Source organism: Natrix helvetica (assembly GCF_964273705.1).
Source record: "Natrix helvetica genome assembly, chromosome: Z".
NCBI lineage: Eukaryota > Metazoa > Chordata > Lepidosauria > Squamata > Natricidae > Natrix > Natrix helvetica.
The window spans coordinates 76,397,393-76,415,168 of record NC_138554.1 but is presented as its reverse complement, the minus strand read 5'-3'; the positions used below and the strand labels follow the sequence as shown (position 1 = coordinate 76,415,168).

The 17,776-nt window shown below is 40.1% G+C and overlaps 1 protein-coding gene across 1 annotated transcript in view; it reads left to right on the top strand.

Moving 5' to 3' along the window:
• Positions 1–17,776, top strand: part of BBS9 (Bardet-Biedl syndrome 9) — a 377,930-nt gene that overhangs the window by 280,724 nt on the left and 79,430 nt on the right. The window contains exon 18 of the mRNA XM_081970652.1: positions 9,675–9,783. Coding sequence (XP_081826778.1) covers positions 9,675–9,766 — 92 coding nt within the window. The 3' untranslated portion in view covers positions 9,767–9,783. The remainder of the gene's footprint in view (positions 1–9,674; positions 9,784–17,776) is intronic.

Below are 17,776 nucleotides of genomic sequence, written 5' to 3'. Positions count from 1 at the left end.
TGTTTCTACCATTTCATTAACCTCCCCCTCTTCATCCCTCATTTCCTGCCTCTACTCAATTTCTAACTTCAAAATTCTATTTAAGCTTAATTTTAATGATTTATGCATATTTTTTATAATTTCATGTATTTCTTCAAATTACCACCTTTCCATAATGCCCAGTTCAAAAATTACAGTTAGTTGTACAGTTAATTATAATTTAAGTTCCATGGTTTCTTCTTATTTCCTAATTCTGATCCAGCTTATATTCCAATTCAGCTAAAATGGAGAGGAAGAGAAGGGGGAAATATCTTAATCACTTCATTTTCTTTGTTCTTCCCTCTGCAAATGGCTCCATATTCTTTCAACTCGATGATTTCCAGCAATACAGCTTGATATTTTTAAATCTAGACAAGATAGAATTATGAACAGAGAAAATAGTGCTTTTTCTTGATTTTTCCCTTGTTACTTTCCACCTTTCGTTGATTAGAGTTGCTTAAGATATATAAATTAGAACGAACTCAAACAAAGCAAGTCTTCTTGGTATATTTTTAGCTTCCGTTTCCCCCCTCCTTCTTCTTTCCCTCTGTGAAGCTCTGTGAAGTTCCCAACTGTCAATTAATCTCTTTTAAAGACACATTTTTTTCAAATCCAAATTCAAAGTTTGTATTTCAATGGGTTAATCAATTATCTGTTTTCTCATTTCTGTCTCCAAGTAGTTTAAAACACGCAGTTCTCTTTGGATTTAACTATTTAAACTGCAAGTTTTTTCCTTCTTTCTTTTCTTTCCACCAAAATCCCAATCTATCCATCAATATTATTTCTACTCACAAGATTCTTTGCCTTTTCCAAATTCTGATTTGTGTCAGTTGGTTATTTAAATCTTTTTACCAGCTTTTCACATTCCTTTCATAAACCGCTCCTGCTCAGATGCTTAGTCCAGAAGCTCCAGCTTGATAGCAGCCATGCTACCTCCCCCAATGCCAATTCAGAGAGCTAATCTCCGACCTACAAGGAACCTGTTGCATTCCACTGAGTCTAATGAGATGCAGCTCCTTCTTCACTTTTCCTCGAGAAACGTTCTGATCCAAAAAGGATCCCCAGCATCAGTTTGTCAGGCAGAATTTACGTGAGGCTCTTCAGAGCTCATGTCTGTCTGTCTCGCTGGGGTACTTCTAATCTCTCTTCTCCACACATCTTATAAGCTTAGTTCATCCATCATTGTAAAGAATATTTTAGGAAGCGTTCTCGTTAGCTTCTTGTTCAACTTTGTACTTTTATAGTCCAACTCATTATTTGCAATCACATTCAGGTCCGCTAATGCACATATTTCTTCATATTCATATTCTATTATCTTTTTGTGTAGTTATCCATAAAATTCTTCTTGATTCTCATCTGGTGCATATATGGCAACCATCAATATTTTTTTAGAGTTCATCATTATTTCCATTATCAATATTCTTCCCTCTTCATCTTCATATATTTTCTTTGATTGTATTGACTTTTTAATATATAGTACCACACCTTTTTTGCTTTGATCCACAAGTGTCATGTACAGCTTCCCCAATTTTGGATAGTCCAAATATTTTTTGTGTTGTTTTTTTATATGTACTTCTTGCAGGCATATTATATCTAATTTCAATTTCTCTAATTTATTAAATGTCCTTTTCCTTTTTATGCTCAAATTTAGTCCATTTATGTTTAAAGAAGTTATTTTTATTTCTTCTTCCATGTCTTAGTTGTTTGTAGGTTGATCTAATCATTCTCATCTCCTTTTGTTCTTCCATCTCTTTTTCTCTTGCTCCTCTTAGTGCCCTTTCTTCTTGCTCTTTATGTAATTCTCTCAGTTCTTTCTCCTCCTCTTCTTGTATTTTTCTTCCTCTTTCCTCTCTCAGACTCTCTTCTTCTTGTAGTCCAAAATATTATTCATAAAACAACTCTGCTTTCTCTATTGTATCCAGTCTGTGTCTTTGTTGCTGCCAAGTTACTAGTATCCCTTCGGGTATTAACCATCTGAAATTGACTCCTTTTTTATTAGGCATTTAGTCAGGAATTTATATTCTCTTCTTAGATCTCTCACCCTTCTTGGCAGTTGTTTTAGGACTACTATTTCTCTAGATTTATATTTTATCGCAGTATTTCTTGAAGCCAGCAAGATCTCTGTTCTCAATGTTTTCTTAGTAAATCTTACATGTACCTCTCTGGGCAACTTATAACAGTTTATAATAGCGTATCTTGTGTGGACCCTATATATTTCATCAATCCCACTTAACACCATTTCCTTGTGGTATTCCAGTCCATGCACTAAAATCTCTGCACTTTTTTCCCGCTAAGTTTTCTCCCTTTTCCTCTTCAATATTTTGAAATCTTAGATAATAATCAGCCTTCTCCATCTCCCAAGAAATGTTTATCTTTTCTTGATTTTTATCTTTTATTGCCAATCTATAGTCCATCTCTTCTACTTTCTTCTCTATTGTTTCCACCTTTCCTCCACTTTCTGCAATCTTTGCTCATTTCCCCCATTATCTATTTAATCTCTTTCAGATCTTCATCCACTTTATTTATTCATTCTTTGAGGTCTTCATGCATAGCCTGTAACATACTCTTTAACTTCATACTGGTTTTATCTTGTTATGTTGTTGTGTTTGATTGTTTTTGTCCTGTAGGGCTGGAGGTTATTGCTGAGGAATATGCTATTATTTTCGTCATCTAGATAATTTATTTTTGTAATCCAAATATCAAAAAAGAAAGAAAGAGAAAAAAATGTAGTCCAGATTTTGAAGGTCTACCTTCCAAGTATCCAAGTATCCAAAATCTGTCTATTTCAGATCTGATGGACCAAACTTCAGGTTCTTGTTACCCTAATCCAATTATAATGAAGAGGAGGGGGAAAAAAGCAAACTCCAATGAAAAGAGCAAAAAATAATAATGAATAAAGTAGCAAAAAATGAACCACGATTACAAAATAAAAATAAGTCTTTAATCCCTCTCATTCCCTCCAGCTTTGGCAGGAGAAGAAAAAGGGAAAGCCCAATAAGTAAAGAGTGTCAAAAGAAAAAAAAAAGTTTGATTTAAAAAAAAAATTCTATAAATCCAAGCACAAATCCACCTAAGGGAAATAACTTCCAGTCCTAATACAAGCAAAAGCTCCACGGTTCCAAAATTTCAAAGTTGTAGCCAGGAAAGCGAGGGGAAAAAATGCCACAAAAGGTAAGCCCACAGCTGGTGTTAGGTCTTTTTAGGAGATAATTTTTATCACCATTCTGTTTATCAAGTCACTAAGCATTGTTCGTCATTCTTATTCTCTCCGTTGCCACTAGATGGCACTGTTGTTAATGGAAAAGATGAGTAAGGGAAAACAAATCCAAAAGCAGCCTCAGTTCCAGATTCTTTCAATATCGGAATTTGAAAGTTTCAGTAGCAATCAACTCTGTCCAATCTGCTTTCTATTTATGAAAACCATTCTCTCAAAAATATGTAATATATCATTTATCTGTATTGGCAGTCTCTTCTCTGCCACTTCTTTTGGGGGTGGAGAGATAGTCAAGAATCCACTCTCTCCCCCACCCTTTTGCCTTCTCTTTTTATATTCTCAATTAATCAGGGAGTAAAAATGTTTTGAATACAGTGTACCCCAAGATAGTATCATGATTTCACTCAGATACTCCAGCATGCTTCCTTCTCTTTGTGTGGCTTCTCCCAACTTTGACAGCTCGCAATGACTGTCTTCCTTGCTGCTAGGTTGGGAGCTATTGCAGACACTCCAGGGGGTTTGCGGTGCACCTGTTCATGTCTGCCAATGCCCCCGTTCCTCACCGTCACTACGAGACATTTCTGACCTCCGAGGGAGTCCCCAAAACATCAGGATATTGCCACTCCTCCAGAACCCCAAAGCTTTGTGTGAATACCGTTGTGACACCTGGCTACCTTTTCTTCTCTGGCATCTCTTGTGGGCGTGGATGAAGCTTGATATCCATGGCCACTGCCATCCAGTACAGTCATGGATACAGTCCAGGATGCCGAGGCATATGCAGGTGGTGCACATCTCCTGGTCCAAGCCCTCCTTAAAGAAGTAGATTAGGAGGCGTTCAGGCCAATACTGCAGTTTCCCAGCAAGCCTTCGAAAGTCCCTGAAGTATTCTTTAGTCAGGTGGCCCCTCTGCCTGAGCACTTTGATCTCTGCCTCTGCTTCTTTGCCCTGGATCATGTCCTCAAACCTTTTCCTCATCTCCTGCAGACACTCATCAACGTTCTCTATCTCAGGAGATCCTTCATTGTGCAGTTGCATCACCCATTTCAAAGCTTCTCCCTTCAGATGCTTGGTGATACTGATGATCATTTCTTCATCATTAGCATAGTCTTCCCCATAGCAATCAGGGGAAGCACTCAGGTAGAAAACCAGCATGTCCAAGTTCCTGTTGAAGGCATCTCTGAAGCATGGTGGGGTGGCAGGCCAATCTAGAGGAGGAGGAGGCAACGGTGGAACCAGGACAGATATCCACTGAGCCTGGACTCATCCTTTCCCTGGTAGTAATTCCAAACAGGTGGCATCTGCCATATTGGTGTTCTGTGGACTAGCTAGTCTCCAATGCCTGGGCAGGTTCTGCTGCAGTCCGGGACTCAGCCGAGTCGAAAGGAGCAATGGCAGGCTGACCACATGGATTGTGACGGTGGTAGACTGGTGCTGACTGGGGAGATTCAGTTGGCTGAGTGGTACTTAGGGGAACTGTAGAGGAGTCACAGTCTGAGTAGATTGGTCCCCTGAGGGGAGAAATGTCAAAGTTGGTGGGCTCAAATCTGCTCTCCCTTGCTCCTGTTGATGTGAGTGCTTGAATCTGCCGAGGCTCAGCTGGCTAAATTCTCTGTCAGCAATCCCAGGGTTTATTGGCAGGCTGTAGTCTGGTACCTCTAATTTGCAGACTTGCTGAGGTTCAGAGGGCCTGTTGACCTCCACTCAAGGATGGTCATCCTCGCCTTGTCAAGGTGATCGGGCATTTTCCCCCGGCTCCTGGAATGTAGCCTGGTAGCCAATGTCCTGCTCCACCTGTTAGAGATCCTGGGTGGCTGGCCATTTGGTATGGACTTTGGGCTGGGTGCCCACTTGGTGTGCAATCTTTACCACCAGTTTGCCATCCGTTGAACCTCCAGCAGACTCTTTAGGGCTCCTCCACAAGCTCAATAGTTGCCCACGGCCTCTCCAACCTTTTCCTCCTGAGTCTTCCTGCTGCCCAGGTAGACCGGGTAAGCAGCCAGGGCTCAGGACCTCAGATAGCGGCTCTGGTTGGAGTTTAGGATTTAGGAGAGTCAATTTAATGCCAGGGTTCCAAGTAATCCAATAGCAAGAGAAACTCTGAGGCAGGTGATTTCCTGAAAGAATAGCTTTATTGGAAATATATTGTCACAGATCTGGTGAAAATTGACTCTGAAGGTTCCTGAGATTACAATGCAATAATTGATAAAAAAAATAGGTTATAAAAGCGACAAAAAAGAAAAAAGGAAGAGAAGAACATTACCAAAATCCTTCTTCAAAATGAGAGGAATTGAAAATAAAAGATGTTTGGAGAGAGATAAACCAGGATATAAACCAAAATACATATTACTCAAACAGACACCAATCATGGTCCAGAATTGATATGGTCTGGATCTCAATAGAATTGAAATCAGAGATGAAGGAATTTGAAATTGGCATGAATCTCTGGGCAAATCATAATCCCATGAAAATAAGTTTGATAGGGGAAAAGATGACAAGATGGATGCTGAAAAGATTTATTGTAAAAGATGAGGAATTTAAACTGACGATGACTAATCAATTGCATCTTTTTAAAAGAAAATAAAAAAGACATCTGTACAAAATGTATGGGATACGGCAAAGGCATATATGAGGGGAGTTGCTATATCTTACATAGCAAAAATAAATAAATTAAAAAAGCAAAGAAAGAATGCTTTGGAAAAAGAAAAGAGTGGAGGAGGGACTACAAGATAAGCTGCAGGAAAGAAATATAAAACAACAAATGGACTTAATTTGACATAAATTGAATACACTAGAAAAGAAGGACTTGGCACTACAGATAAAAAAGACAAACCAAAATACTTTAGAGAATGCTAACAGGCAAGGGAGATGGCTAGCATATAAATTGAAAAGACAAACAGAGGAAAGATGAATTAACAAATTACAAGATGAGGAGAAGAATATATGTTAGCAAAATGAGGAGAAGAAAAAGATAGCCCAGAAGTTTTATGAGAAATTATATAAAGAAATTGATTGCCAGGCAGAAGGGGAAATAATGTTGAGAAAGTGGAACTAAAAAATTCCAGAAGAAATTAGAAATATGTTAAATGAAGAAATAAAGGTGAAGGAACTAACAGACGTGATCCAAAAACAAAAAATAATAATTAGACAACAGATCCTGAGGGACTACTAATAGAAATATAGAAAGATTTGCAAGATAGTCTAGGAGAAATTATACTTGAAATATATAATGCAGGGTTGGAAGATACCACAATCATGGGCGGAGGCAAACACTGCTCTGATACCAAAAGAAAATTTGGACAAGACGCTAATTGAGAACTATAGGCCACATCCTTGTTAAATACAGTCTATAAGTTATTCACATCAATAATAGCCAAACGTTTAAAAAGATTTCTAGATAAGTTTATACACACGGCTCAAAATGGTTTTCTACCAAAATGACAAATGAAAAATAATATAAGAATAATATTAGATGTCTTAGAACATTATGAGAGACATAGTGGAACACAGGTGGCATTGTTATCTCTAGATGCACAAAAAGCTTTTGACAACATTAATTGGGAATTTATGTTACAACAATTGAAATATATGGAATTTGGCTATAAATTTTTAAACATGTTTTGGGCGATATACTCCAACCGAGAAGCTAAAGTAATAGTGAATGGAGAGGTGACCAAAAAATTAAAATCCAGAAAGGCAAAGGTCCTCTATCCCCTTTATTATTTATATTGTCTTTAGAAGTGTTAACACGGATAATACGGAAAGAAACTGTTCTTTGTTCTGAAAAGATGCGCTTACTGTATATACAGAATATTTTCTCTTAAAATGTATGCATCCTTTATAATTGTCAGTTCATTTGTATAAGCTAATTTAGCTTATACTAGACCTATATATTATATCTTAGGGATTTCATCTCATTATATTATTTTTATGGCATGTTCAGGTAAGCAGGAAAGGCCCTCTTCAAGAATTTTTCCATTCTGTGATAACAACTAGCAGGTATTAAATTCACTGCTTTCTCCTACCTGGTCTACAAGTAAGTTTGTTTGTTTGTTTGTTTGTTTATTTGGCTTTATATGCCGCCCTTCTCCAAAAGGACTCGGCGGCATACAACATTAAAAAACACACATCCCAAAAGTTAAAAAAATAAATAAATCCATATCCAAAAAAACAAACCGAATTTAAAAGACAATACATTTAAAATAAGTTAAAATTAACAGGCCAGGCTGGCTTGCTGGAAAGCCAACTTTTTAGGGCGCGTCGGAAGGACCAGAGGTCAGGGATTATGCGAAGCTCTGGGGGCAGCTCATTCCAGAGGGAAGGCGCTCCCACAGAGAAGGCTCTCCCCCTGGGGGTCACCAGCCGACACTGTCTGGCCAACGGCACCCTGAGGAGGCCAACTCTGTGGGATCGTACTGGACGGTGGGAGGCTACTGGTGGCAGTAGGTGGTCTCGCAGGTACCCTGGGCCTAAGCCATGGAGTGCTTTAAAGGTCATAATTAATACCTTGAATCGCACCCGGAAAACAACCGGCAACCAGTGCAGGCCGCCCAAAAGGGGTGTAGCATGGGAGCACCTAGGTACCCCCATGACAACCCACACGGCCGCATTCTGGACCAGCTGAAGCCTCCGGGTGCTCTTCAAGGGCAGCCCATGTAGAGAGCATTGCAGTAGTCCAGGTGAGAAAGGACGAGGGCATGAGTGACTGTGCACAGAGCACTCCGATCCAGGAAGGGGCGCAACTGACGTACCAGGCGAACCTGGTAAAAGGCCCCCCTGGTCACGGCTGTCGGGTGTTGTTCTAAACTAAGCCGCGTATCCAGGAGGACTCCCAGATTGTGAGCCTTCTCTGAGGGGGCTAAAATTTCTCCCCTTATCGTCAAAGATGGGACAAGATGTACAAATCGGGATGACGGAAACCACGGCCACTCAGTCTTGGAGGGATTGAGCTTGAGCCTGTTCCTCCCCATCCAGATCCGCACAGCCTCCAGGCATCGGGACATCACGTCGAGGGCGTGGTTTGGGGTAGAGATGAAAAGTTGGGTATCATCAGCATATTGATGATACCGTACCCCAAAACCACAGATGATCTCGCCCAGCGGTTTCATGTATATGTTGAACAGGAGGGGTGAGAGAACCGACCCCTGGAGCACCCCACAAGTGACGTGCCTGGGGGTCGATCTCTGCCCTCCAGTCAACACAAACTGTGACCGATCCGACAGGTAGGAGGAGAACCACTGTAAAACGGTGCCCCCCACTCCCAACCCCCCGAGTCGTCGCAGTAGGATACCATGGTCAATGGTATCAAAAGCCGCCGAGAGGTCTAATAGGACCAGGACAGAGGAGCAGCCCCTGTCCCGGGCCTGCCAGAGATCATCAACCAACGTGACCAATGCCGTCTCCGTGCTGTACCCGGGCCTGAAACCTGACTGAAACGGATCCAGGTAGACAGCTTCATCCAGGTACTGGGGAAGCTGACGTGCTACCACACTCTCGACAACCTTTGCTACAAAGCGAAGGTTGGAGACCGGACGATAGTTGGCTAAAGAAACTGGGTCCAGGGAAGGCTTCTTAAGGAGGGGTCTTACCACCGCCTCCTTCAAGGCGGTGGGAAAGAACCCCTCTCTCAATGAAGCGTTGGTAATCTCCTGGAGCCAGCCTCATGTCACCTCCCGGGACTAGTGATAAACTAGTAACTGAACTATTTTACTTTTTGTTCTAAGGAGGGATACACATAATTGATTGCATACCTATATAAAAATAGTTTCTGTACATAGAAACAAGAAAGCAGGGAGAAAAAGTAGATCCTACAGATTTATATGCCATACTTAAAAAGTGTAGCATTTGTGGGATGGAAATGACCATTCCACAAAGGAATGTATCATATCATAGTTAAAGTATTGGACTAAATTCCCAGTTTATTGGAGAACTTCTATTGTAGTCTAGGCTTATAAAATCTTGGCCTAAATAAACAACAGGATTGTTTATACAAGTAATTGTTTGAAAAGTAGAGGGTGAGTGCACAATGATTAAGTGTGTTCTAATATCCTACAATATTAACAATGATGCTGAGATACAAGAACTCTGTTTAATTGGCTCCAATGTCCGTCCAGTCCAGTTTTTCTCACATTTGGCCACTTTAAGACATAAACTTCAACTTATTTTACCTGGGGAATTCTGGGAGTTGAAGTCCACATGTCTTAAAGTGGCCAAAATTCAGAAACATTGATTTAGACTTAACAATGCATCCTGCAGTAGGCAACCAAATTTATGAAAAGAGCGCCTGGTACTCAATCATCCTGTTCAGTCATCTGCAGCAACAAATTATCTTAACCCGCTCTACATTTTCTATAGTTAAAAAATAGCTAATATTTTCTAAAAGTTAGATCACTTTTTTAATGCTCTTATGCCTTAATTTACCAATTATATTTTATTTGTAATTTAGGTGGCTATGATGCTATCCCAGAGTCTGATTTTGAAGAAAGACCAGCCATACAAAACTCAACAAATGTTTGTCAATTACAAGAATCTGGATAAGTGAGATAACAAACCTGGTAAGATGAATGAATTTTCCATACGGCAAATTATCATAAAAATCTTTCATTATGTTTGCATGAAGACTAATAGAGCTTATTGTCTCAAGAAAGTACTGTATTCTTTCTTTCTTTCTTTCTTTCTTTCTTTCTTTCTTTCTTTCTTTCTTTATCTATCTATCTATCTATCTATCTATCTATCTATCTATCTATCTATCTATCTATCTATCTATCTATCTATCTCTATCTACCTACCTACCTACCTACCTACCTACCTACCTATTTATCTTATCTATTTCAATGGGCTGCATGATAAAAATTTTCAGACCTTGTCTGCATATGGGAATGTTAATTGTTTTTTAATTAATTGTTAATTGTTCCAAGCAAGCAATGATGAATCTAGGTTCTCAAGGCCTTTTGTATAAGATGCTTAGAATTAGCCTCACATCTGGAGTTGGCCCCTTCTTCTTGGTCTCTCTAATATCTTCCAATTTTAATTGCCTTCTCATCTTGGGTAAAGTTTGCACTCTCCAGAGGGATCATCCAAGGTGTTCCGTCTTGAAAAGGAAGTTCTCAATCCAAAGAATTCTTGGTCTCATGGCTTCTCTGTAGAGCAGATGGAGATCATAGTCAGTTGCAGCCATTCATGAACTAGGAGGCTTTGTTTATGATAATTCATGCCTTCTTACTTCCTAACTGAAATAAACTTGTTTTATGAGAGGCTGCCTTTAAGCCCATTCAGAATCTGTAGCTGATTGAGAAAGCAATATTCTTAAGTGGTAATGGCATATCAGAGCTTATTTTTGTGACATTGTTTGATTTGCACTAAATGTTGACTGGATTGTAGGTGCAATGGGTTTTAATATTCTTTATGGCCCAGGGTATTATCAAATCACTTTCTCCAAGTTGCTTCTGCCCAAACAGCAATATCTTGGGAGAAATATACGCTGCAGATTCTGGTCCTTAATGAATGATGCTGTCAAGTACTTTCAACACTGCACTACCCATCCTTGAAACAGCCTCTGGAACACTCCTTCCTCTTCTCTAGAACACCCTTGAGACAAGATTCGTTCTGAAGGTCTTTGGGGACAAATGAACAATGAGAAGTTTGGGAATAGTTGATTAAGGATTTTGATATTGGAGTGGGTTTTTTTTATTTTTAATTGTGAACTTTCAGAATTGATTTTAGTCTTATTGCTGGAATAAGGAATTGTTACTGAGTAGAATAGCTTACCAATAATCCTCAAAGTCAGTTCATTCAGCAATTATTCAAAATTACAATGGTACTGTTGGAAGAAATGTCCTTCTGGGTTCGGCTCCAAGTGGGGAAAAAGACACTGGAGACATGGAGGCTGCTTGGAAAGATGGTTTTAATGTTGGACAGGACCACATGGCCTGAGTCCTGAACAGCAAAGGTGATCACATGGTTCAATGTTGGTGGAGAAGAGAAGGGAAGAGAAGGACTGAAGAAAGGCTTGCAGGGATTTTTATAATCTGTTCGGCCCCACCTATCTGTTTCCTGTTCCTGTGTAAGAAATGTATTCTGATTGGTTGCCAGACTCCCATGGGCCCATGCAAGGGCAACCCTCTAGGCTGTTTTGAATCCAGGTTTGATTGAGTTCAGATGCCATGTGGTCAGTTGAGTAAAGGCTTATTATCCTGCCTTAATCCCATCACAGCTGAAGAGGAGAACTCTTTATTATGTAAAGTGGACTAGCTTGGCCTTCTTAATGGCCCATTGACAAAGTGGGGATGGGCAGGAAGCTGCAGGAATTTAGTGTTTAAAATGTGTTTCTCCCTTTTTCACATCCAGGAAAATATAATATTCTGCCTTATCAATATTTCCTAGGATATTTCATTTTTCTGGAAGAGGGCTAGGTGATAACTTCCTACAATCCCTCCTTTTTTTTTCAAAAAAATGTGAGTGGAACGCACATGTTTTTGACAAAAGATAAAAATTGGTCAGATCAGGGAGGCTTAATTTTTTCTGATGGAAAGGCATTGAGAGACAGCAGAAGGATCACTTCAGTGGCTCCCAGAGAGCTTTCAACCATGAAGGTCTTAGCAACCAGGGCACAATTTCTGGAAAGAAATTTACAATATCCAATTTACCATGCCAATTATTTTCAGATGTTTGATATCACTTTCTGTGAGCTTCCAGGTTACAAGCAAGCAGAAGTCCCAAAAAAACCTTCACAGCCATGGTTCTGCCTTTTAAAGAAGTACAGGCTGCCCATTTCTAAGGGATTTCTTTAACTTGCCCTGGCTCCTATTTTAGTGAGGCCAAATTGAGGTTAGCTAGTGTGCAATCCAGACTATTTAGTATTTTTAAAACTACACACAATGAGCCCTGGGATTCCTCCTCCTGAGACCACCAGTGCAACATGTCCTGCTTTACTGGGCAACTGGGCAGCATCACCTTTTTTTTTTTTTTGAGTCACAGGGTTTGAGTTTTGAAGATCCTTTCTGCTACTCTTCAAGTGGGGGAATTGCCTGAGGGGAACTGACCCTCCCCCATGGGATTAAAAGGGAGATATCACTGTTTAGGCTTTTGTGCAAAGACAAAAATCAACCTAGGAAATGCTTTGTGGAGTTGGGTCAAGGAGATAGTTTCAATCTAGTTCTGAATGGGGCCTCTCTCTCTCCCTCTCTCTCTCTTGTGTGTGTGTGTGTGTGTGTCTGTCTGCTTCAAAATACAGAAAATACAGATATTTTGGATAAATTTCCCTCCCACCAGCCAGAAATCTAAGGTGTTCAGATCTTGCTGTGCCAGCCACTCTCAAATACAATTCTTACATGAGTACATTAAACTGATTACAATATAAATGAGGCAAGGAAGAAAGCATAATAAATTTCTGTGAATGAAACAGAGAAAGAAAACCTTATCAAATTCCACCCTCCCCATAATCTTTTCAGCTGTCTTCTGGGAATTGAAAAGAGTCTTTTGGTCTTTACTTCTTCATCTCCTTCAGGGTTCTTTCATGTCTGCTGGATGGTACTAGGCTTGGCTTGCTGGTAAGAGTGGTCATTCAATCTTGGCAGTCTGTCCCAGGCTTGGCTAAGTTTTTTTCCCCTCATGTCAGGTTTTATCAGGAGGCAATCACCAGCAGCAAATTGGAGAGTTATGGTTTGAGCTAGCAGTCCTTTGTTTCTGAGGTAAAAAAAAAAGAGGCCAAGAATACAGTTCTTTACAGACATATCTTTAGTCTTATGTTGTGGAATCTCACCCATTCTGTCCAAGTGTGGAAATCCAAACATTATTTCAGGAGGCAGATGATGTAAATTTCATGGAACATGACATTCCCACTGCCTGTATGATTGAAACACTTTTGCAGTAAGATGAGTAAATTTCCAAGAGGGACAACAACTTGTGTTGCAAACAAACAAACAAACAAAATGTCATAGGGTAGAGCACTTTGACTCATAAACATTTAAAAATGCACTCAGGTGTAAAAGGGAGGGAAGAAAAACAGCTTTAAAAAAAATTGCAATTAAAAAAAAGGTACTTTGAGTCAACACTCCAAAATATCAAATTCCATTCAGATGGAAGCAAATTCTCATTAAGTATGTTAAAACATTTACAAATGTAAGCAAAATATCTCAAAATCATTCCTTTTTATAGGTTTAATTAAGCATTTTAAACCTCAAAAATTTCCAGAAGAAAAAAAAAATCAAAATTGTATTCAGAGCAAAGAAATGTAACTGCATAATTTTATATGCAGATAAAAGATCACAATAGTGAAAGGTAAGCGGAGCAGATCACCCATTTACTCCAAATTTCTCAGAAGAGAGGGGGGGGAAAGTGGTTAAAGTGAGGAGAAAAAATTTCAGCCTTTAATGACCCAAAAGGAAGGAGGGAAAGAAGGAGGGGGGAATGCCCAGAGGTATTCACAGGTATCACTGGGGCGTTTCATACACACACTCATGGTAAAAATGAGCAGACACTCATTCTCCCCGCCTTTCCTATTTCCCTCCAAAGAATGACCCAGAAGGAAGATTGGGGGGGGGGGGGAAATTCACACAGGCAATCACGTGGATCTCTGGATCCATTCACTTATCACTCCCTGGGGCATGGGGGACACATACTCACATTCATACTGCAATCAGACCTTCATGATTGCTCATGCCAAACAATCATAGGTATTTCAGGAAGCTTTTTTTTTTTTCACAAGCCACCAAGCTTCATTTTCTTTTATTAGAGGATCTCACCCTCCCTTCAGGTTTGGAAATGATAACACACATGCATACACACACATACCATTAAACAACCTTGTAACTTACTGCTTCTTTATATGAAAGGGAATCAAACTACATTCATACCAACTTTTACCATCAACATACTCACATTTGCACTGCAATCATTAATTTCACATACAAAAATCCCATTTCATTCTTTCTTCATGCAAGGCAGTTATTACAATTACTTCAGGGAGCTGTACATAAGCCAATGAGCTCCATTTTCTATTATTAAAGGATCTCAACTTCCCTCCAGGTCTGGAAATGATCACGCACTAGATTGTTAATGCCTGTCTCTGCCCTGGGGTGTTCGTTTCTAATTTGGACCTGCCAGCGGACGCTGGCTAATTTTTAAAGATCCAAATTCTATCTTGATATCCCAGCATGCGCTGGCATTTTTAAATATCAAGATGTATAGAAACAATGTACAGAGATGTTTGTCCACACATTGTTTGCATTCAGCCAGGGTTCTAGGTTGGCGCTCCCAGCACACGCTGGCATATTTTTAAAGATCCAAGATGTATGGAGACTTTCATTAACACATCATTTGCATCTGGGTGGGGCCCTTGATTCATCTGATGGTGGCCAGAAAATCAGCAAATTTGTTGACAAAATCTAAATCAAAACTGCCTTCTGGAGGCCAGGTTTTTTACTTTAGGACTAATAGAGTAGGTTGGTCAGAAAAATGTGCAGAGGGTTTTTACTCAGGTTGAAGGCAAACCTTTAGTAGGAATTTCCTTCATTTCATACATGCACACACAAGGCAACACTCTCCTCCTCCCCCCAAAAGGAAAAAAAATCTATACTCACCTGAAGAGTACAATCTTCTAGGGCTGAAAGACATGAGAACAAGGTTCCCTCCCCCACAGAAAAGGCATTGTTGGAGGATTAGAGGTAAGGGAGGGGTGGGGGGGGTAGATAGCTTGTAGGCAGAGTTTGAAAAATAAAACCATCAGTTACTCAGCAGATAAACAGATAAATTTTATGGGGATATCACAGATGAGAAATGGGGTCTGGATTCACATGCTCCAGGAAAGAAATGAACAGGTAAAATCATTTAGTCACACAATAAATGCAAGGATGAAACTTTTCTTGCAAACATTTCCTGGGTTGTTACTTTAAGGTATAGGCAAGGAAGGAAGGAAAAAAAATATCTTTACTCTGTTTCTGCTGGCCAAAACAGACACAAAGTAAAGACCCTTCCCAGTTTCAGTTAGTTTTCTAGGCCCAACAAACTGAGCGAAGGCAATTTCTGCCAGTTTACTCCTTTCTTTCTTTGAACACTTTAAAATTCTTGTCTTTTGGATTGGAGACATCTTAGTTACAATTACCTTGAGGGTGCACAAAGACTTAGACATACACACACAGAGACAAAGAGGGAAAAACAAAATCATTCCCACCATGAATTTCAGTTAAATTGGGGAAGGCACAAATCTTAAGAAACAAAAACCACATGGTTATATAGAAGACAGAGAAAGAGACAGACAAGAGAAAAAAAGAAGAAACCCCACCATTTTCTTTTAAGTACCTTTTCAGCCAAATTAGTTTTTCCTGTATCATCTTTCAGCAAAGCCCATTTTTCTACAATCTGCTCTTTTTTTCTTCATTCCGGCCAGGACGGGCATTTGCTTTTCGTCCCAGGCCCCCAACAACTCCCCTAGGGGGGTTTCCATGGCTACCCTCGAGCTACCGCTTCCCATGATCCCGTTTAGATGTGGGTTCACTTCGTCCTAGCCGGGTTTGCCACTTCGTATTTCCCCGCTTTACTTTCGCGTCCTTAGAGGACCTTTCGCGCCCTTTTGAAGGGACTTTCTCTGTTTGCCCTTCGGAGGGTCTTATTGGTGCCCTTCGGAGGGACTTTTCTGGGGGTGCCCTTCGGAGGGACTTTTGACGCGTTCCTCACCGCAGGAACCTTCTCTCGATTCGCGCCCTTTCACACAGGGACTTTTCTTACAGTTTCAAGTCTTGGGGAAAGAGACCCGGAGGACCAGCCGCACAGTGACCCAGGAGGGGTGCTGTCGGAGCGGGTATGCGTACCTCCCTTTTTCTCACTAACTTCCTTATGGGCTTTAGCTTTTTTCTCTCATAGGACAAAAACAGCAGCAACAACAAAAAATAAAAAATCCATTCACTTTTCCTTCCATTTTCACACAAACTAGTCACACACAGGCAGGCATACACACATTTCCCATGCTTTAAAATTAAATTTTAGAGAATTAAAATTTAGAGGTACTCACCTTCTTTCCAGGCAGCCTTTGAGCTCAAACTCAAAACCCCTTTAAAGCCTAGATCCAAATGGCTAAGGCCAAGATAAAGTCCACCCACAGACTCAATGGGGTCTGTGCCGGCATGGGAGGCTTACCTGGGCCATATCCATTTGTTAGGCTAGCTTGGAGTCCCATCTGGGTCGCCAATTGTTGGAAGAAATGTCCTTCTGGGTTCGGCTCCAAGTGGGGAAAAAGACACTGGAGACATGGAGGCTGCTTGGAAAGATGGTTTTAATGTTGGACAGGACCACATGGCCTGAGTCCTGAACAGCAAAGGTGATCACATGGTTCAATGTTGGTGGAGAAGAGAAGGGAAGAGAAGGACTGAAGAAAGGCTTGCAGGGATTTTTATAATCTGTTCGGCCCCACCTATCTGTTTCCTGTTCCTGTGTAAGAAATGTATTCTGATTGGTTGCCAGACTCCCATGGGCCCATGCAAGGGCAACCCTCTAGGCTGTTTTGAATCCAGGTTTGATTGAGTTCAGATGCCATGTGGTCAGTTGAGTAAAGGCTTATTATCCTGCCTTAATCCCATCACAGCTGAAGAGGAGAACTCTTTATTATGTAAAGTGGACTAGCTTGGCCTTCTTAATGGCCCATTGACAAAGTGGGGATGGGCAGGAAGCTGCAGGAATTTAGTGTTTAAAATGTGTTTCTCCCTTTTTCACATCCAGGAAAATATAATATTCTGCCTTATCAATATTTCCTAGGATATTTCATTTTTCTGGAAGAGGGCTAGGTGATAACTTCCTACAGTACTAAATGAAGAGACTTATGAACTCTGCCCAAAGTTATAGAAATTGCATTCAGGAAGAAGAGCTGAATGCACTCTTCTACTCACAATAGTATTCCCTATGCACCAGACTTGAATTTTGGGCTTTGACAATTTGGAACTGAGCCCCATATGGTATGATCTAAGCACAGTACACAAAATTGTCTGCTACAACGTCTTACCTGTCAACAACTTCTTCAGCTTCAACCTCAATAATATATAGACAAACAATCGATACAAACTCAAGGTAAACTGCTCCAAACTCGATTGCAGAAAATACGACTTCAGCAACAGAGTGGTCAATGCCTGGAATGCTCTACCTGACTCCATTGTTACATCCTCTAACCCTTACAGCTTCAATCTTAAACTGTCCACAGTGGACCTCACCCCATTCCTAAGAGGTCTGTAAAGGGGACGTGCATAAGCACACCAGCATGCCTATCATCCCTGTCCTACTATCCCCTTTTATTTGTATTCATTTCTTTCATTCATATCCATATTTATATTTATACCTGCTATCTTGTACATGTTTGACAAACTAATAAATACAAATCAATACGTGAATAGTGTGGCACCTGGGTGTCATACATTCTAATACAAATAAGGCTAATGAAATTAATCATAATTCTTAAATTCAATCAACTCATGTATTTCTAGCAATAATATACATTTATATTAAATTATAGTCCATCATCATTCAATTATTCAATGTTGTATCTTATTATTACTTTTATTATTA